Raw genomic sequence first — 20583 nt, forward strand, 5'->3', positions numbered from 1 at the left:
TGTTTTTGTGCCTGCCACAATTAAATTAGGTTGCATTGGTTGAGACTCAGGTGAGATGGTCATTGGAAAACTAGAGCAAAATGTGCTGCAGGATATCCCTCCCACACAAAAATGGAGCATTTGCAATTTAATAAACTTTCCCCATGTTTTTATGATAAACCCAATTAGGAAATGGCATTTATAACTCAGGAACAAAATCGTGTTACATAGTGTTATTATTATTATTATTATTATTATTATTATTATATCAGGAAAGAGTTTCGCATGTTCATTCTCTGTAACTTTTTCCGGCTTGTGGTCCCACCAGTTAGTTGGCGCAGGCAGATGGTATTTGTGGCACAAGTTCCAATGAATCATCTGAGCAACTGTGTTGTGCCTCTGCTTGTAGTCTGTCTGCACGATCTTCTTGCAGCAGCTTAGGATGTGATCTATTGTTTCATCTGCTTCCTTGCAGAGTTTACATTTGGGATCTGTTGTCGACTTTTCAAGCCTGGCCTTTGATATTATTATTATTATTATTAGCTTTAAAAATCAAAACTTCAGAAGGGAAAGTTAGGCTTAATGAACTCTCCAAAGTATTGCTAAAAACAAACTTCAGAGTAAAAATACAACTTTCCTTTCCAAATTCAAGGCTTCAGAAATGCAATGTTTTCATAGAATGGTGACTGATTGAATCAACCGTATTGCCGGTCGTCCCAAATCTTTCCATAGCCTTCTTATTGAAAAGCCAAGATACCAGGGGTTGATGCGACTCCGCTGCCCCAATGGCATGTTTCACCTCTGAGGTTCAATGTCTCCCATAAAGAGCCACAGAGTTCAGTAAGAAAGTAAAATGCAGCCCTCGGAGGACCTTCCTTAGCCAAATACTAAAACTGAGGTCTGAAGCGTTCTAAGCTACACATCAGGATAAAAACACTTTTCAGACACACTCCCGTTTTGTAGCAGGTTTCCTATGAGTCGGGTGAGGTGGTAGTCCTTTGTGATATTATACATTTTTCTCAGGAGGAGGCGGTGGTTCACAGTATCATAGGCTGCTGACAGGTCTATGAAGACAGCTCCTGTGATCTGCTACCTTTCAAAGCCATCTTCTATGTGCTGAGTCAGGTTCAGCACTTGCGATGTGCAGCTTTTGCCTTTCCTGAAGCCAGCTTGCTGTGGGATCAGACAGGGGTCTATTTTTTCCGTAATTCTATGCAAAATAAGTCTCCCCAGAACTTTGTAGAGGTAGCACAACAGGGAGATTGGTCTGTAGCTTTTTGGATTACGGTCTTTGCCTGGCTTCAAGATGGCGATGACTCTTGCTTTCCTCCAGATTTTGGGGATCTGACAGGATGCAGTGCAGTTGTTCATCAGCTCCAGCAGCCAGCACCTTGCTTTTGGGCCAAAGTTCTTGATTTGTTCCATCCGTAGGTCATCCAGGCCAGCTGCTTTGCCATTTTTACATTTATTGAGAGAAACAGAAGAACGGCCTGCCTCAGGGGAGCGTGCTTGCTCCATCCATGTTCAACATCTACACAAATGACCAGCCACTGCCAGAAGGGACAGAGAGTTTCATCTATGCTGATGATCGTGCCATTACCGCTCAAGCAGGGAGCTTTGAGATGGTTGAACAGAAGCTTTCCAAAGCTCTAGGTGCTCTTACTGCCTACTACAGGGAAAACCAGCTGATCCCCAACCCATCTAAAACACAGACATGTGCTTTTCATCTCAAGAACAGAGAAGCATCCCGAGCTCTGAAGATCACCTGGGAAGGAATCCCACTGGAGCATTGCAGCGCACCCAAATACCTGGCAGTCACTCTGGACCGTGCTCTGACCTACAAGAAGCACTGCCTGAACATCAAGAAAAAAGTGGGTGCTAGAAACAATATCATACGAAAGCTGACTGGCACTACCTGGGGATCACAACCAAACACAGTGAAGACATCTGCCCTTGCACTATGCTACTCTGCTGCTGAGTACGCATGCCCAGTGTGGAACACATCTCACCACACTAAAACAGTAGATGTGGCTCTTAATGAGACATGCCGCATTATCACGGGGTGTCTGCGCCCTACACCACTGGAGAAATTACACTGCTTAGCCGGTATTGCACCACCTGACATCCGCCGGGAAGTAGCAGCCAATAGTGAAAGGACCAAGGCAGAGACATCTCCAGCTCATCCCGTTTGGGTATCAGCCAGCACGTCAACGACTTAAATCAAGAAATAGTTTTCTAAGATCTACAGAGACACTCGCTGGAACACCTCAGCAAGCGAGAGTCCAAAAGTGGCAGGCTCAAACCCAGAACCTCAACCAATGGCTGATACCAAATGAGAGACTCCCTCCTGGGCACACAGAAGACTGGGCGACTTGGAATGCGCTGAACAGACTGCGCTCTGGCACCACAAGATGCAGAGCCAACCTTCAGAAATGGGGCTACAAAGTGGAATCCTCGGTATGCGAATGTGAAAAGGAGCAAACCACTGACCACCTGCTGCAGTGCAACCTGAGCCCCGCCACAAGCACAATGGACGACCTTCTTGCAGCAACACCAGAAGCGCTCCAAGTGGCCAGATACTGGTCAAAGGACATTTAACCAACTACCAAACTCAGAAATGCTGTATTTTATCTGTTTGTTTGCTTTGTTCTGTTAGAAATGTAATATAATTGACTGGTTGATCTGACACGACAAATAAATGAAGACACACTCCCACAATTCTGCTTGTAGACATGACTGAAAATTTATTACTTCTCTCTATGCAACTTTTATAAATAGGCCAAATCAGGTAGGCAGATGTTATTCCAAGAGTGAGGTTAAGAAGCTGGGTATCTCAATGCTGCCTGAGAACAAAGGAGCAGCCACAATGTACCTGCCTCCATTTGGGCCCTTCATTGAGCATCTCTAATGGAACAGCCAGGTCTTGCTGGGACTGCAAAGATCCAAAGGCAACAGTAGAAAGAGGAAGGAGCTGGTTCAAGCCTCAAACTCAAATTCAAAGTACTGAGGGTCAAAGTAATGGATGCGGACGTAACCATCTTCGCCACCGCTACTATAGCTGGAAAATAACACAAAAGAAGGGGAGTTAAAACTTTCCAAGGTTCAAGGTGGTCCCCAACCCCAGGAAATGAATGGGACTTGGGAAACCAGGAGGAGAGTTAGCGGGACGGAGACCCTTACCTCTTTCCATCAGGGTGGAAGGCAACGCTGTTAATGGGCCCAAAGTGCCCCTTGACTCTTCCGAACTCCTCCTCGACACCCAAATGGAAGAACCTGAACCAAACAGGGAAAGGAAAATGATGAACAGAGCACATATCTCAGGGGACGTCAACAGGGGACGTCAGCAGGGGACATCATCACCCATTCAAGTAATAAGACCACCTTTGCTCACCTGGCCTCAAACTTCCCAATCCTGGTGGAAGTGGTCGTCACATCCATGGCTTCCTGTCCACCGCCCAACACCACCTGATTTTTTAAAAAAAGGAAACCGAAGAATAAATAGGAGTCTAGTGTTTAGATCCAGGGAAGTCATGCTCCCCGCTATTGCGTGTCCAATTCTAGGCACCACAATTTAAGGGAGATGTTGGCAAGCTGGAATGTGTCCAGAGGGGGGTGATTAAAATGATCAAGGGTCTGGAGAACAAACCCTATGAGGAGCGGCTTAAAGAGCTGGGCATGTTTAGCCTGCAGAAGAGAAGGCTGAGAGGAAACATGATGATGGCCATGTATCAAAATATGAGAGGAAGTCATAGGGAGGAAGGAGCAAGCTTTTCTGCTGCCCTGGAAACTAGGACACAGAACAATGGCTTCAAAATACAGGAAAGTAGATTCTTCCTGAACATTAGGAAGAACTTCCTGACTGTGAGAGCTGTTCAGCAGTGGAACTCTCTCTCTGCCCTGGAGTGTGGTGGAGGCTCCTTCTTTGGAGGCTTTTAAGCAGAGGTTGGATGGCCATCTGTTGGGGGTGATTTAAATGCAGTTTTCCTGCTTTTTGACAGGAGGTTGGACTGGATGGCCCTTGAGGTCTCTTCCAGCTCTATGATTCTATGTCACTCCTCTGTTATGAGTTAACAGATGGATAAGATGCTCAAGATAGCTGTCCAACTGTCCTTCTTGCTTCCTCTGTGGAAAACAAGCCCATGTCCCCCCTTCTCAAGGCCCATTGCATTCCCCCCAATAACAAGTAGAACTATGGCCTAAATCCAATTTAGTTCTGAATAGAGTACGCCCACTGGATCTTTGGAATCAGTATAACCCTTGACATACAGGATTTTCACTGATTAGACTAATTAATTGAGGCAAATTTAGCCATATACTCTAAATCCTGCCCCATCTAGGCCTCTCCAAACTCTTTGGCTATTCTTCTTCCTTGACTAACTCATTCTTAGCTTTGGCGCACTAAATGCATTTTTGCAGCCCACTGGGGATGACAAAGAGAAGTCACGCATTAGATATAGACCAGTATCATAACAGCTATGGCTCAAGGGATTTCATGCAGGACTCTTTCCAAATTTGCCTTGACATCCCTGCTATTCTCTCAAGGTGCTTTCCTATCCAAGTACTAACCAAGCCAACTCTGTTTACAAAAGCAGATCAAGCGTGTTTTGGATAACAGGGTGATATTTAACAAAGATTTCCTTCCTGACCACTGGGAGAGAAGGCAGCTCTAGCCCTGAGGGGAGAACATTTGTGTGTGTGTGTGGGGGGGGGGGGGGGGGTGTTAAAGGGGACACTCCACCTCGCCTGCTAACGTACATGATCGAAGATGGGAGAGAGAGCTGCTGAGTTCACTGGCCGCTCCGTCCGGAACGTCTTCAAGTGATCAAGATTTGTGGAATCGAACAGCTGTAGAAGGAAGAAGCAGGTGCTCAGCATAAACACGAACTGTTGGCCCTAAACTACAGCCTCCATGTTTTATTGTTACCCTGCCCTTCAGGACTTTGTCCCCAAAGGTGTCATAATAACAATAATTCAAATAAACTTGTATGGCTTGCTTAAAGGGAAATGTATTTCTGTGAGCTACCTCGAGCACAGCCATAAAAAGCCAAATAAGTGATGTAATAATAATAATAACAACAACAACTTTATTTCTAGACCGCCATTTCTCTCCAAAGGGACTCGGGTTTACAGACACAAAACAAAAAGGCAAACATTCAGTGCCTCAAATGAATACAAACACATCAAAATAATACAATATAATGCACAGAAACAACAGCAAACTTAGAACAAAGAATTAAGCATCAAGATGAAAATAATAAAAAACAATCCAATAAGACATAGTAAACTAAAACATGAGTAAAACATTACAGCAATTAAAATACAATTACATTAAAATGGCTTTAAAATGGCTAACACCAGTATTCATTTAAGATGTATCATAGTAACCATGTGCTCAGGGATTCCTATGGGGTATCTTCTCTCAGCACAGAAATGTCTTTTAAACAAAAAAAGGAGCAAAAAACAGTGAAGATATCCTGCTGTGGGATTTCTACATGGGATCTTGCACTGCTCACCTGAGACCCAAAGGCACCTTTGCTCATCCCACTTTAAAACCCAAACCTCTTTGACATCTCACCATCCATAAGCCCAATAAAAATCTCCCTCCATAGCAAAGTGTCCTTCCCACTGTGGTCTAAAACACAAGCCAAGAACATAGGACACCTCCCATGGTTCCTCCTCGTGTATTATTTGGGCTTCGGGCACACACCTGAGACAAATATGACCTGTCTCAAACAACAATAGGAATGGGAAGGGAAAGAAAAAAACACTCGCAACTGAAAGGAGCAAGACATACCTTGGCCGTGTTGTCCTTGGAAGCGGTGATGAACATGGTCGTGTCACGGGAGGTCTGGATGTCATTGATTTGCTTGGTGTGCTCCTTGGCATTCATGAGGACCTCCCCCGACTAGAAGAGAAGAGAGAGATAAAGCAGAGAAGGTTCTGTTGAGTGAGTGGGCTTATTAACAAAAGACCCTCCTCATAAATGTACAGCAGAGTAACTTAGCAGCAGCCACGTGACCCAGAACCAGTAGCCAAAGTGATAAAAAGAACAAAAACACACAGACCAATGTTATCTCTTCCAAAGGAGACTTTTCTTTGTAGTAAAATATTATAGTTGCACTATTTACAATAACAAGGTTTCTATAACATAAATAAATCCCTTTATACTTCCTTCTTTGCTTCCATGCTAGGCTTCCTCCTCATGCAGATAAACAGCTTCGCTCTCACAGAGCTTCCTCTCAGACCAAACTTACATAGGAGCTTCACACAGTAGCATTTTACACACAGCAGCCTTTATACCAGTGATTCTCAACCTGTAGGTCCGCATGTTTTGGACTGCAACTTCCAGAAATTCCAGCCAGTTTGCCAGCTGTTAGGATTTCTGGAAGTTGGAAGGCCAAAACATCAGGTTGAGAACCACTCCTGTATACACTGGAGCTTCACACATTAGGCTTCTCTCACACAGAGGTTTACCTCACACTCCTCAGGATGAAACTAGCTTTGGCCCACTGACTCTAACAGGTTTCAAGCGAAGTGTTATCCAAACAGAACTATGTTAGTATAAACCGTGTAAATACACTGCATATGAATCATACAAAGAAATAACAAGGCTGAATGCTACTTGGTTATCTCGTAGTCCTTGAGAAAGTAAACTATCTTCAAAATACAGTCCAAATTAAGTCCTATTTCACTGGAATGCAAGTCATTATCACTAAATGTTTTTGGTTTGGGTGCCTTTTTTGGCATATCTATTATGTGGTTTGTTATCACCCATTTAGGAATGTATGGTGAACCACCCACTTTTATAAAGAAGACGAAATCCTGAAGAAGGGGAAGTCCCCCGAAACAAGGCAACCTCAACCCGGGGATCCTTGTCGCATTATAATTTGGATATTATTTTGAACTGGACAGCATTTTGAACTATTTGGATTTAATTTGGACTGTATTTTGAAGATAGTTTACTTTCTCTAGGACTACGAGATAACCAAGTAGCATTCAGACTTGTTATTTCTTCGTATGGTTCATATGCAGTGTATTTACACGGATTATGCTAACATAGTTCTGTTTGGATAACACTTCGCTTGTCATTGTTATAGATATCTGTGTTTCTTTGATCTAACAGGTTTCAGCCTACTCACTCTTTCAGTACTTGACTCACATTTTTGTAATAAAAAATACCCAGTTCATATTTAATATTTCTGACAAGTGCCTCCGAACCCCAGGAGAGGGAAAGGTAGCCCCTTCATTGCCAAGTGCAATAGCAGCCATAACATCTGTTGCTGTGTACTCTTAAGTCATTTCTGACTTCTTGTGGTCCTTAAGGCAAACCTATCATGAGTTTTTCTTAGTAAGATTTGGGCAAGGCATTCTCTCTCAGCTTTCCTCTGAGGCTGAAAGACACAGTGCCTAACCCAAGGTGACCCAGTGGGTTTCTATGAGCAAGAAAAGATAAACAGAGAGGCACCATTCATCTGACCAGGTGATAGGACAGAAGCTACTTCTAGGTGCATGAGAAGGGAAGAGGGAAGACCAATAGGGGCTGGGGTTGGCACAATGGGTTAAAGTCTTGTGCTGCTCAATCACCCTGATCTGAAACTGCGGGTCAGGGTGAGCTCCTGCTGTTAGCCCTAGCTCCTGCCAACCTAGCAGTTCAAAAACTTGCAAATGTGAGTAGATCAATAGGCACCGCTTCAGTGGGAAGGTAATAAAGGTGCCCATGCAGCCTTGCCAGCAAACACGACCAGGAGGTGTCTACAGACAACAGGCTCCTCAGCTTGGAAATGGAAAAAGAGCACCTCCCAATGGCCAGAGTGAGCACAGCCTCCAGAAGCTGGAGATGGAAGGGGAAGCCTTTAGCTTTGTTTTGTGTATTTGTGTGTCATTGTTATTTCACCGTATTAAAGGCACTGAATGTTTGCCTATCTGTGTATGTTGTAATCCACTCTGAGTCTCCTCAAGGAGATAGAGCGGAATATAAATAAAGAATTATTATTATTATTATTATTATTATTATTATTATTATTATTATGTTTTGAACCAGTCTCTTCCTCAATAGTACTTTTAAATGAGTACCTTTATCAAAACACTGTTTGAACTGGTGAACGTCTTCCATGAAACTGATGAACTGGCATTACTGGTTTTATATTATGTGTTAATGTTTTTAAATGTTTATGGTGTTTTTGGGCATCAAATCGTTGCCATTGTAAACCGCCCTGAGTCGCCTGAGGGCTGAGAAGGGCGGTATACAAATACAGTAAATAAATAGTAAATAAATACCTATCTTGCTAAAGGACACTGGGGAACAAAAGATGATGAGATAGGGATGCTGCTCTAGAATCATAGAATCAAAGAGTTGGAAGAGACCTCATGGGGCATCCAGTCCAGCCCCCTGCCAAGAAGCAGGAATATTGCATTCAAATCACCCCTGGATGGCCATCCAGCCTCTGTTTAAAAGCTTCCAAAGAAGGAAGCTCTAGTTAGGTGGCAGCACCAATTTGCTCTTTCTGCAGGACGCAAGGACCACCTCTCCAATCCACACTCACCTTTGCACTGTACTGGTTCAGCTCCCCATTTTCATGCCCCGCAATGATGAACTCCCCAAGAGGCCCCCAGACGGCGCTTGTGATTTTGGAGTCGTTGCAAGGGATTTTCATGTATGGTTCGTTGTCCTCTGTAGATAAAAGGAAAAACAAAGAGGTAAAATTAAATGGCTTCCGCTGTGGAGAGAACCAGTGGCCTGTCTCAACCCAAGCCCCTCTGCCCAGAAGCCTCACCAATCTGGCTTGAGTCCCGGAGATCGTAGAAGCTCACAGAACACTGGTACCCCATCTGCTTATCAGTGGAAAACATGATGATGTTTCCTCCGAAGTCAAAGCCGCAGGTTCGCACAGCAGAGCTGGTCTTCACCAGAGCAAGCTGCTTCCCTAGGCAAGGGGCACAACACACAACATCAGAACACAGGGGTGGCTCAAATAGGTGCATCCTACAAAAAAGCTCTGTTTAGTGTGTTGTCGAGGGCTTTCATGGCCAGAATCATTGGGTCGCTGTGAGTTTTCCAGGCTGTATGACTATGTTCCAGAAGCATTATCTCCTGAAGTTTTGCCCACATCTATGTGGATGCCTGTCATAAATGTGGGTGAAATGTCAGGAGAGAACATGGCCATACAGCCTGGAAAACTCACAGCAACCCAGCTCTTTTTGGCATTTCAAGCCTCTCCTATGGAATGAAGGGTGATAACCCTGTGATAGTACTCTTCTCCATAACTAAAAAACTGCCCCCAGGCCTAAAACTCAGTTGATGCTTAGGTTAAATTGGGGAGAAATCCCAAAAAGTTCAATGAGATCTGCTCCAAAATAAGTATCAGGTTTCTAAGTTTAACTCTATCAGAAAATCCTTCTCACTGCACACAGCAAATCACACCCTGAGGAAAACAAAGGGGAAGAAGGTTGAATGTATGGAAATGTATGGAATGTATGGAATAATACCTTAGAAATCCAGGAATGTTTTGAAACCTGTCTGCCAGTCATACAGCACACTTATTACAAGGCCCAAGATTTATTTATTTATCATGCCAGGAGCAGACCAAACAGTTGCATTGCATTTTTTAACAAACAAACAAAACACAAAGTTTGCAAGCTTGGTAGTTGATTAAATGTCCTTTGACCAGTAGCTGTCCACTTGGAGTGCCTCTGATGTTGCTGCAAGAAGGTCCTCCATTGTGCATGTGGCAGGGTTCAGGTTGCATTGCAGCCCAAGATAATATCCTAGAACCTATATAAAGATCTACATTCCCAAGTTGGAGGACTGTGGGCAAATGTTTTGAGCTCCTTGGGTGCAATACAGTCCTGGAAACTTCACTAAAACTCCTTTGAGGAAGTCAGAAAAACATAAAAAATATTTTTCTAAGTGTCTCAAAGATCAGGGTGGGTTGGCTGCAAAGTGTACACTACCTCTCTGCAAAACTGAATGGGGTATTAATATGGTTACCAGAGTCCAACCCTGAAACACTACCCCACACAGGCCAAAGAAAGGACATTGAATAAGAGACCATACCAGACACATAAAAGACAAGGATATCCCTTATAATAAGTATGTAAGTACTTTGTAAGTATGGCTCTCCTTCCACAGGTGCTCCAAATTCCGCTTTTCCCGGGACAGGCTTTTGATTCTTCCCATCATATCCCAACATCCACCATAATCCCATTGCCTCTCACCCACTTTCCCAAAGGCCTTTGTTTCTGAGTTGTACCTGTCTCACAATCCCAGAGCCGACAGGAGTTGTCCGCAGAGCCGGTCAGTACATGCCTTGTGTCCCCTGAAGGAGCAGTCAAGGAACTCCCATCATATTATATCAGTACAGAAGAAAGTATGAGCTACTGCAAGAGATCAATATCTAGACAACGCAGCCAAGAGATAGCATGATGTTCTGTAGGAGTGTCATTCTTCCAACTAAATTGTTTGTATATCTCATTGCATCTCAATTCACTTGCATATTCTCACTCATAGATTTCTTAATCCACCTGATGCAAGTCTTATGGCCTTTCTAGAGGCTTTTATGCCACACAATTACTTATCAGAATCCATAAAAATGATAAGTTAATCCAAAGCAATAAAAATGAACCTCGGGCCCTTTACTGAAATAGTCTCCCCAGATGCCAAGCCTCTGGACCTTAAGAGTTGAAAGCACCTCTGTCCTGCCTCCAGAAACAGAAGCTATAATTCGCTGCCTGTGGCCTTAAGGATATGGGAGGGGGAGAGGAGCTCAAGCCTCCGCTCCAGAATGGCAGGTATTTGACAGTTAGGCAGATCAGTTAGAGTCTAGTTGTGGAATGAAACAGAGGGATAGAAAGTGCACAGGACTTCACGTCCAGTCAGAGACCCATAGATAGTCCAGTCGGAGTTATAGATATATAGTTAAGACAGAAGTAAGATATAGTGACACTGTAGTTATAGATAGTAAAGTAATAGCAGTCACATTTGAGTTAAGATCAGGGCTGCAGAAGCTTATGAGATTTCCTTTTCACAAACACTTCTCAGTGGCAAATAAGGGAAAGGAAATTCAGTTTGTTTCAATAAAACATTTTAATTTACGGTCTATTTTTGTGTTATAATTCCTTCCAATCCAACCTCATAGTAACACAGAGACAGAACCCCAGTCTTATTAATGAAAATGTGTGCTCAATAGCATGGTTTTTAAAGGCAAAGGATACAATCAGCATCGACGCACCAGACGGCTCCTGTGTGCCCATTGTATGTGCCAAGTCTCTCGCCGTTGACAGCGTACCAAACGTTAACAATCTGGGAGAAGAATTCATAGGTCAGACTGTGTCATTAAAACATAAAACACACCCAAGAGAGGAACATAACATCACAAACAAATGTATATATACATATATATATTTACTAGAGTATATACCGGGTGTTCTCTGGGTTTGCGTTTTCCTTATGGCTCCACCCCTTTCCCTCTCTTTTCTTCCTTTTTTCTCTTCTTCCTTTGCTTTCCCTCATATACTTCCTCCCCTCTTTTTTCTTCCCTCCCTTTCTTTCTCTTCCCTTCTTTTCTCCCCTCCACTCATATAATTTCCCCTTTCAATTCCCTCCATTCCTTCCCCTCTTTCCATTCTTTCTTCCCCTTCTTTTTCTCTTCCTTCCTCAGTTTCCCTCATACATGTTCCCCTCTCTTCCTTCTTCATTTCCATTCTCTTTCTTCCTTTGTCTACCCTTTTCTTTCTTTCCTCCCTTCTCCTCACACAAACACACCACCTAGCAACAGCCAATCTACTTCACTGACTCTCTTTGGTTCTTTCTTTGGTTCTTTCTGCAGGCCTTTGATAGTGTCATATCACTGACAGTCATATGACAGAGGGCCACTTCACCTAGCAACAGCCAAGCTGCTTCATTTGTTTTCTTTCCTTTGGCTCTGGGTCCAAAAGGGGTGGGTTTTTATTTAGTTCAAACTCAGCAGTTTGAACTAGTTGGGTAATGATGTGTATGCCAAGTTTGGTCCTGATCCATCAAGCCATGGAGAAGGCTTTGTGGTACAAACCAACATGCATATTCTGATTTGTAGATCGACAGACAGATGCTGCAGTAGAACATTTGTGATTTTCAATTCCTTTATATATACACATAGAAGTGGGGTGTGTGTGGAAATATAGAAAATCATTACCGGATCTTTGGCGACCGTGAAGAGTAGATCTCCTTCCCTGTTATATTTGATCTGAGTAATAGACCGCTCATGGCCCTGCAAGAGGATAGGTTTCTGTGGGAAGAAAAGAACAATGTGCTTTAACACAGTCTGAACCATACTGCCTTGTAGAGATTTCATTCCTTTCTCTGTTTTTGCTCTCTGAATCTGCAAAGCTGTATCTATTTTTTGGAGAAGGTATAAATAGCAGTACATTTCTTATAAAACATAGCGCACCAAGAGATAACATGATAACATGTATCATATAAATTAAATATCCTATAACATACATGGATAGAAACACAAACACAGCTGTAGATTTATTCCTATTATTATTGTTATTCATACTCCTATCATTCCTAATATTAGTAGTATTCCTAATAATAGTAATAATAAACTTTATTTATACCATGCCACCATCTCCCATAGGGATTCGGGGCAACTCACAAAGCACACAATGGTGCCATACAACATAAAATACAATATATCAACATTAAAAACCAATAACACATTTAAAACTAGGCATATTAAGTTAACAAGAGCAACATAATCAATAAAATATGGCAATAATAATTAATTAAAAGATCCATACAATCAATTTAGACTTCCCTGGCTAAATATAGTAATCTGGTTAGTATCTTAAACATTATCAAAGGCCTGCAGAAAGAACCAAGTTTTTAGCTCTTTCCTATGATTATTATCATTATTATTATTCCTATTCTTATTATTAATCCTATTATTAGGAGTATTCCTATTATCATTATTATTCCATCCAGATAATGGAACAGTACCTTATTCCTATTCTTCCCATTATTATTTCAATTATTATTCCTATTGTTGTGAGGCCTATATTTAAAAAGCCACCCCTGATCCCTTCTATAATGGAGAGTTATCGGCCAGTGTGCACCCCTCCCCTTTCTGAGCAAGGACTTGGATCATGTGGTGGCCTCCCAACTTCAGGGATTTCTGGGTGAAATGGATTATCTAGATCAATTTCAATCTGGTTTCAGGCCTGGCAATGGAACAGATACAGCTTTGGTTGCCTTGGTGAATGACCTCCGCAGAGACCTAGATAGGGGGGAGTGTGTACTCTGTTAGTTCTCCTGGACCTTTCAGCAGCTTTCAATACCATCAACCATGGTATCCTTCTAGGTTGTCTCACAGGGATGGGATTGGGAGACACTGTCTTGCAGTGGCTCTGATCCTTCCTGAAAGGCCGTACCCAGAAGGTAGTGCTGGGGGACCCCTGGCTGTTGACCTGCGGGGTTCCTCAGGGTTCCATTTTAACCTACATGGTGTTTAACATATACATGAAACTGCTGGGAGATGTCATCCAGAGTTTTGGAGTATGATGCCACCTATACGCAGATGACATCCAACTCTACTACTCCTTTCCACCTAATGCCAAGGAAGCTGTTCTGACCCTAAACCAGCATCTATAATCAGCAATTATTTATTTATTTAAAACATTTATATTCCGCCCTTCTCACACCGCAGGGGGCTCAGGGCAGAGCACAACATATATATGGAAAACATTCAATGCCAGGACATAAAACCATAAATATATACAAACATTAAAATCACTTATATTCACATTAAAAGTTGCTTAAAAACCATCTCAGGACACCATTTTGCCTCATTGCACTGCCCCAAAGGCTTGGACCCACAGCCAGATCTTCACATTCTTCTGAAGGACAGGAGGGAGGAGGCTGATCTAATATTGTCATAACCGAGGGGCAATCACTGAGAAGGCCCTGTCTCTCATCCCTGCCAAACGCGCCTGTGATGGTGGCAGGGCCGAGAGCAGGGCCTCCCCAGAAGATCTTAGTTTCCGCAGTGGTTCGTAAAGGGAGATGCGTTCAGACAAATAAACTGGGCCTGGGATGTTTAGGGTTTTATAGGCCAAAGCCAGCACTTTGAATTGTGCCCGGTAGCAAACAGGCAGCCAGAGCAGCTGACGTAACATGGGAGTTGTGTGCTCCCTGTTAGCTGCCCTAGTTATTAACCTGGCTGCTTCTCTTTGGACTATTTGAAGCCTCTGAACCGTCTTCAAAGGCAACCCCACGTAGAGCATGTTGCAGTAGTCTATCCTGGATGTAATGAGAGCGTGGACCACCGTGGCCAAGTCTGGCTTCCAAAGGTACGGGCGCTGCTGGTGCACAAGTGTTAATTGTGCAAAAGCCCCCCTGGCCACCGCTGCTACCTGAGGATCCAGACTCAGCGATTAATCCAAAAGGACTCCTAAGCTGCGAACCTGTGCCTTCAAGGGGAGTGTAACCCCATCCAGCACAGGCTGCAACTGACCAGGATGACCTCGGATGAGGGCAAACAAATTGAAACTTCATCCAGACAAGACAGAGGTAGTCCTGATCAGTTGGAAGGCAGACCACGGAATAGGGATCCAGCCTGCGCTGGATGCCCCCCCCCCCCCCGAAAACACAGATTCAAAGTCTGGGGATCCTGCTGAAGCTATCGGCAGCGGCCAGGAGGGCCTTCGCACAATTAAAACTTGTGCACCAACTGCGCCCATTCCATGAGAAGCCAGATCTGGCAATGGTGATCCATGCCTTAGTTATATCCCATCTGGAATACTGTAACGCGCTCTAGGTATGGCTGCCTTTAAAGAGTGCTCAGAAACCTCAGCTGGTCCAAACACCTGCAGCAAGGTTGCTCACTGGGGCTGGCGATAGGGAACGGAGAGGCCCAGGCCCAGACCAGGCTGGATTGATCCACTAAACCGACTCATGGGCAGCTTCAGGGGAAGAGGGACTCACCATGGCTGCGGCAAAGGAAGGCCAGGCGGCGCAGAAGAGGCCAGATGAACCACTTCCGGCACGAGACCGGAAACGGAAAGCCGAAACCAGGTGTCCATAGAGATATAAAAAGAGAAGAGAGCCTCACACTTCCGGTTGACAAGAGCTGCGCCAAACCGGAAGTAGGACTTGTTTGCGTCAGTCTAGCCCTCTACTCTATGACCGGTCGCCATGGCGTCGCTGGGTGAGAAAGGAAGGGGGGGGACTTTAGTTTCATGCCCACGTGTATTAGAAACGGTGTGGGTCCATGGCCACCTTCGGCCTCTGTAGAAGCAGTGCGTCCCAGAGCTGGGAGGGATTCCCAGGGGTCACGCAGTCCAACTACTTTCTGGAGGCAGGAAAAGCACAACCAAAGCCCTCCCAACAGATGGCCATACAAACTCATAAGCAGGCTCATGGAGAAACAGGACTCAAAGAACCCTAGAATTGGAAGACAGGGACCCCAAAGGCCATGCAGTCCAACCTCCTTCTCCTATTATGCAGGAAGGCACCATCCAAGCCCTCCTGGCAGATGTCCATCCAGCCTCTGCTGAATATGAATAATATTATTAATAATAGAATCCTAGAGTTGAAAGGGACCCCAAACGCCATACAGTCCAACTCCCTTCTACAATTATGCAGGAAGGCACCACCCAAGCACTCCTGGCAGATGTCCATTCAGTCTATACTTAATATAATAATAATAATAATAATAATAATAATAATAGTAATAAGAGAATCCTAGAGTTGGAAGGGACCCCAAACGCCATACAGTCCAACTCCCTTCTACAATTATGCAGGAAGGCACCACCCAAGCACTCCTGGCAGATGTCCATTCAGTCTATACTTAATATAATAATAATAATAATAATAATAATAATAATAGTAATAAGAGAATCCTAGAGTTGGAAGGGACCCCAAACGCCATACAGTCCAACTCCCTTCTACAATTATGCAGGAAGGCACCATCCAAGCCCTCCTGGCAGATGTCAATTCAGCCTCTGCTTAATATATTAATAATAATAATAATAATAGAATCGTAGCATTGGAAGAGGTCCCAAAGGCCATCCAGTTCAACCTCCTTCTGCCATTATGCAGGAAGGCACCATCCAAGCCCTCCTGGCAGATGTCAATTCAGCCTCTGCTTAATATATTAATAATAATAATAATAATAATAATACGTTCAACCTAATAATAATAATACGTTCAACCTCCTTCTGCCATTATGCAGGAAGGAACCATCCAAGCCCTCCTGCAGATGTCAATTCAGCCTCTGCTTAATATATTAATAATAATAATAGAATCCTAGCATTGGAAGAGATCCCAAAGGCCATCCAGTCCAACCCCCTTCTACCATTATGTAGGAAGGCACCACCCAAGCCCTCCTGGCAGATGGTCATCCAGACTCTGCCTAATATATTATCAAAAATTGAGGCCCTAATGTCTGGATTGGGCTATCTGAAACCCTCACCTGTTTGGAATGCCAATATCCCTCCACAAAGCTTATCTTGTGTGGTGATTTTAATGCTAGAATTGGAGCGGGTGTGAAACAAGTGGAAGGCACTAACTTTGGACAAGATGGTCAGGTTACATCTGCTGACAGGGTTTCTCAAGACATAATCAGAAACAAGTCAAGTTTGGGTTGTTGTAGGTTTTCTCAGGCTATATGGCCATGTTCTAGAGGCCTTAGGAGAGAATGCCTCTAGAAAATGGCCATATAGCCCGAAAAAACCTACAACAAACCAGTGATTCCGGCCATGAAAGCCTTTGACAATACAAGTCAATTCTCTTAGAACTTCTCTCCTTGCATCCATTGCACTACCTCAATGGAACCCAGCATGACATAACGCAAGCTGCCTATACCTATGCCACCAACAGGGTACACAGGTATAGTACAATTGATTATACGGCAGTTTCTGCCAGCCTGCCTGAAAATCCCTTCAGGGTAAGAGGCACAGAGTATAATGTGGTAAATAAATAAATAAACACAAAAGAGAGTGGGACTATGAGTACCTTTAATCTAGACACTATATTATTTATGCAGCCTAGAATCACATTGGCCTTTTTCGCTGCTGCATCACAGTGTTGGCTCATGTTCAGCTTGTGGTCCACTCAGACTCCTAGACCCCGTTCCCATGGACTGCTTTCAAGCTAGGGGTCACCCATCCTATATCTATCCATTTTATGTTTATTGTCAAAGCGTCATATTATACATTTGTCCCTGTTGAAGTTCGTTTGGTTAGTTATTATGTTTATTTACACACTACTTTTTCCCTCCACAAGAAGCCTTACATTTTGAGTCCCCCACCCCCACTTTGAGTCCCCCCAGGGGTGAGAAAGGCTGTATATAAATACTGTAAATATTTATTTATTATTGATTTATTTACTTTATTTATATACCGCTTTTCTCAGCCCTCAGGCGACTCAAAGCAGTGAACAACATCTATACAAAACATCACGAGACAAGTATAGGGCAATTAAAAACAATTGTAACATAAATCATTAAACATCAGTAAATAAATAATAATAATAATTTTGATCCATCCTTTTAATCTCCCATGGTCACTTTGGATCCTGATCCTGCCTTCTAGAGTCTTAGCCATCCCTCCCAACAAGGTCCCATTTTCAAGTGTATAAACCTCCCTTCTATTCAGTTATCTAAGTCATCAATCGAGACTTTGAATAGTCCTGAATGGCCCAGGACTGGGCCCTCTTCTTGGCACTTCTCTCCAGGAGGAAGAGGGGTTTCTCGAATACTCTTTTGCAAAATCCTTCCAAATTACCATTACAATGATTATTAGAAGTTTCCTTTCTTGCAGGTGAACTAAGTGCCTGTCTCTTGGTGGCCCTTCTTTGGGGAGGGACCAACCCATTTTTGAAAAAGGGAACAGAAGGCCTGGAGCAAGTGAAGAAGGAGAGACGAAGCCTGCAGCTCCTGGCAGAAATGAAGTTCCTTTGCTTCAATTACAAGGTATTTGATAGTTCCCCCTATTAATATACTTACAAAAATAATAATAACTGTCTAATTCCCAGTAACTAAAGCACACAATTCTACTCTATCAAGTATACTAGGCTGACTGTTTTCCAGTGCTTGCACTTCTAAGACCTCTGGGGTTTTATGTTACATGGGATAATATTCTGTTTTGTTTGTTAATGCCTCACTATAGGCCATTTGCACACAAAGAAGTACAATATACAAGCACAACAATCCAAAAACATACCAAAGTACTTCATAAAACAATTGGAATACAGATCTCGCCTATTACAATTCAATACCATTAGAATACAATACCATTAAAATACAGTATCACACATCAAATGCATACAACGATATTAAAATTTAGATTAGATAAAATTCAATGCACTAAGAGCATCCTCATAGCGGTTCACTGCAATATCAGCAATGCATCTAGCCCAACATTTCATTGCTGCCAAGACAAAAAATGTGTGTTGTCATAGAATACATGGTTCTAGAGACAAGAAACAGAACAGTATGCATTTTAAACATTTTTTAATTATTGCAGTTGAAGATACTGGCTTGATTTGTCAAAAAATGACCCCTCCACTCCCTAAAATATGAATTTAAACATTATTTCTTGTGTGTGTGTGTACAGAATTAATATAACTTCCGCAGCTGCTGAGATTCAAAAGGTCCGATCTTGCTCAACAGCTAACCCCAAAACTGCCCAGAGCCCAGAAACCCCTAGAGGATTCATCTAATCAACTGCCAAGGCCAACAGCCCCATGGAGGTGGAAGAGAGATGTTCCTCAGACAATAGGATAGCCCCACACCCCTCTCCTGTAGAGTTTTGCCCTAACCAACACACTCTGAGGCTCCCTTTAGATCTGGATTCATGGAGATGATTTCTTGCTGAGAGATGGACGGGAATGAGGTGGTGGTGGTGGTGGGGAGACTCAGGTATTTATACTGTGAGGATTAGGATGCAATGGCAGAGAGCAGCCACAGAAATGTTCCCAATGCACCCAAAAACTATATGTTTTATTTGAGAAACTCTGGGGGTTTGTACATCTGGGAAACTGGTCCAGTGTCCTGGGAGAAAATCCCCTCAGGGAGGCAAAGCAAACAGGAAAGGATCCTTTTAAGATGTAATTAGGATCAGGGTCCAGGCAAATATCTAGGTGTTTCAGAACTATCAGATATGAACTCCGTCTTAATAGAATTTGTATTGTTTTCTATTTTTTCCATTCAGCTGTCTATATTGACCTAAGCCTTCCGATTATGTCAGAGACTAGCTCCTTTTGTGGACTCATATAATCTAGTCGTGGATTTTTTGCATTGCCCCAAACCATATTATTATTCCTGAGGCAGCACTCCGAACGGCTCCAGCTTCAAAGGAACCAATAGAAGCTCTCAATTCTTCCCGCCACAAAGGAACTCTGCCCACCTCTGAAATCTCAGGGAGTCCCCAGCCAATGAGAGCCCAGATCCTGGCTTGACCATTTCTGAGCCAATCAGGGGAAGGAGTGGGTCATTTGAATGGCTGTCAATGGGGATAAAATGCCTTGCACTGTCTTACATGGTGATTCCTTTAGAACGGAGACTGTGTATCAGACATCCTTTCCACTCCTTAGATGGCCAACTGATTTTGGCATCAATACTGCCATTTCTTCTTCTTCTTGCAGGTTGTGGTGCCATTTCTTCTCAACTAGTGTGGTTCCTTGGTCTACTATATGACTTTATATATGAATTTAAAATATGAATTTAAACATTATTTCTTGTGTGTGTGTGTATATAGAATTAATATAACTTCCGCAGCTGCTGAGATTCAAAAGATCCGATCTTGCTCAACAGCTCACCCTCAAAACTGCCCAGAGCCCAGAAACTCCTAGAGGATTCATCTAATCAACTGCCAAGGCCAACAGCCCCAGGGAAGTGGAAGAGAGATGTTCCTCAGACAATAGGATAGTCCCACACCCCGCTCTTGTAGAGTTTTGCCCTAACCAACACACTCTGAGGCTCCCATTAGATCTGGATTCATGAATATTATTTCTTGCTGAGAGATGGATGGGAGTGAGGTGGGGGGACTCACGTATATATACTGTGGGATTAGGATGCAATGGCAGAGAGCAGCCACGGACATGTCCCAATGCATCCAAAAACACTTAAAACTTTATGTTGTATATGAAACATGTGAAACTCTGGGGGTTTATACATCTGGGAAACTGGTCCAATGTCCTGCTAGGCAAAGCAAACAGGAAAGGATCCTTTTAAGATGTAATTTGGATCAGGCTCCAGGGGAATATCTACGTGTTTCAGAGCTATCAGATATGAACTGTGTCTCAATAGGATTTTGATTGTTTTCTGTTCTTTCCTTTCAGCTGTCTATATTTACCTATGCCATTGTGTCAGAGACTAGCTCCTTTTTGCTTAAGCGGCTGAGGGGCAGAAGGAAGGGGCCTGAGGCTGTTAGGAATTGTGGGAGTTGAAGTCCAAAACACCTGGAGGGAGGGAAGAAGTTTGCCCATGCCTGAGCTAAAACCCCATTAGAGTGAGGAAGGAAAAAGCTGCTCCCAAACATTGACAAATCCAAGGCCTGTTCTCCAAAACTTCGTCTCAACAGCCTGCCTGAATATGAAGGGTTTTCGCCTGCAGCCAAAAGGAC

General features: G+C 43.3%; 1 protein-coding gene and 1 long non-coding RNA gene across 3 annotated transcripts; one reads left to right on the forward strand and one right to left on the reverse strand.

The window, feature by feature from the left end:
* Window positions 1-2697: 2697 nt before the first annotated feature.
* On the reverse strand, window positions 2698-15050 carry EIF3I (eukaryotic translation initiation factor 3 subunit I). The gene is made up of 11 exons (XM_060784138.2): window positions 14942-15050; window positions 12150-12242; window positions 11191-11278; window positions 10230-10295; window positions 8754-8903; window positions 8523-8650; window positions 5774-5884; window positions 4735-4824; window positions 3371-3444; window positions 3160-3252; window positions 2698-3037 (listed from the first exon to the last, which is right to left on the reverse strand). The coding sequence occupies exons 1-11, from the start codon at window positions 14942-14944 to the stop codon at window positions 2956-2958; spliced, it is 978 nt and encodes a 325-aa protein (XP_060640121.1). The 5' UTR covers window positions 14945-15050; the 3' UTR covers window positions 2698-2955.
* Window positions 15051-15104: 54 nt separating this feature from the next.
* Window positions 15105-20158, forward strand: LOC137094805 (uncharacterized). Of its 2 annotated transcripts, none has more exons than XR_010908717.1 (3): window positions 15105-15164; window positions 17779-17930; window positions 19604-20158. It is a non-coding gene; the product is annotated as an uncharacterized lncRNA (long non-coding RNA). The 2 variants fall into 2 exon arrangements; XR_010908718.1 differs by lacking the exon at window positions 19604-20158 and adding an exon at window positions 18574-18641.
* The last annotated feature ends 425 nt before the right edge of the window (window positions 20159-20583 follow it).

The sequence above is a fragment of the Anolis sagrei genome, chromosome X (genome assembly GCF_037176765.1).
Source record: "Anolis sagrei isolate rAnoSag1 chromosome X, rAnoSag1.mat, whole genome shotgun sequence".
Classification (NCBI taxonomy): Eukaryota; Metazoa; Chordata; class Lepidosauria; order Squamata; family Dactyloidae; genus Anolis; species Anolis sagrei.

Bases quoted from the DNA above. Each gene is read 5' to 3' on its own strand.
- EIF3I (XM_060784138.2), bottom strand. The intron at 11,279-12,149 runs GTAATGATTTTC...TTCTTCTCCCAG, and splicing joins TCACGGTCGCCAAAGATCCG to ATTGTTAACGTTTGGTACGC. The intron at 3,445-4,734 runs GTACGTTAGCAG...TTAAAAAATCAG, and splicing joins TCTCTCCCATCTTCGATCAT to GTGGTGTTGGGCGGTGGACA.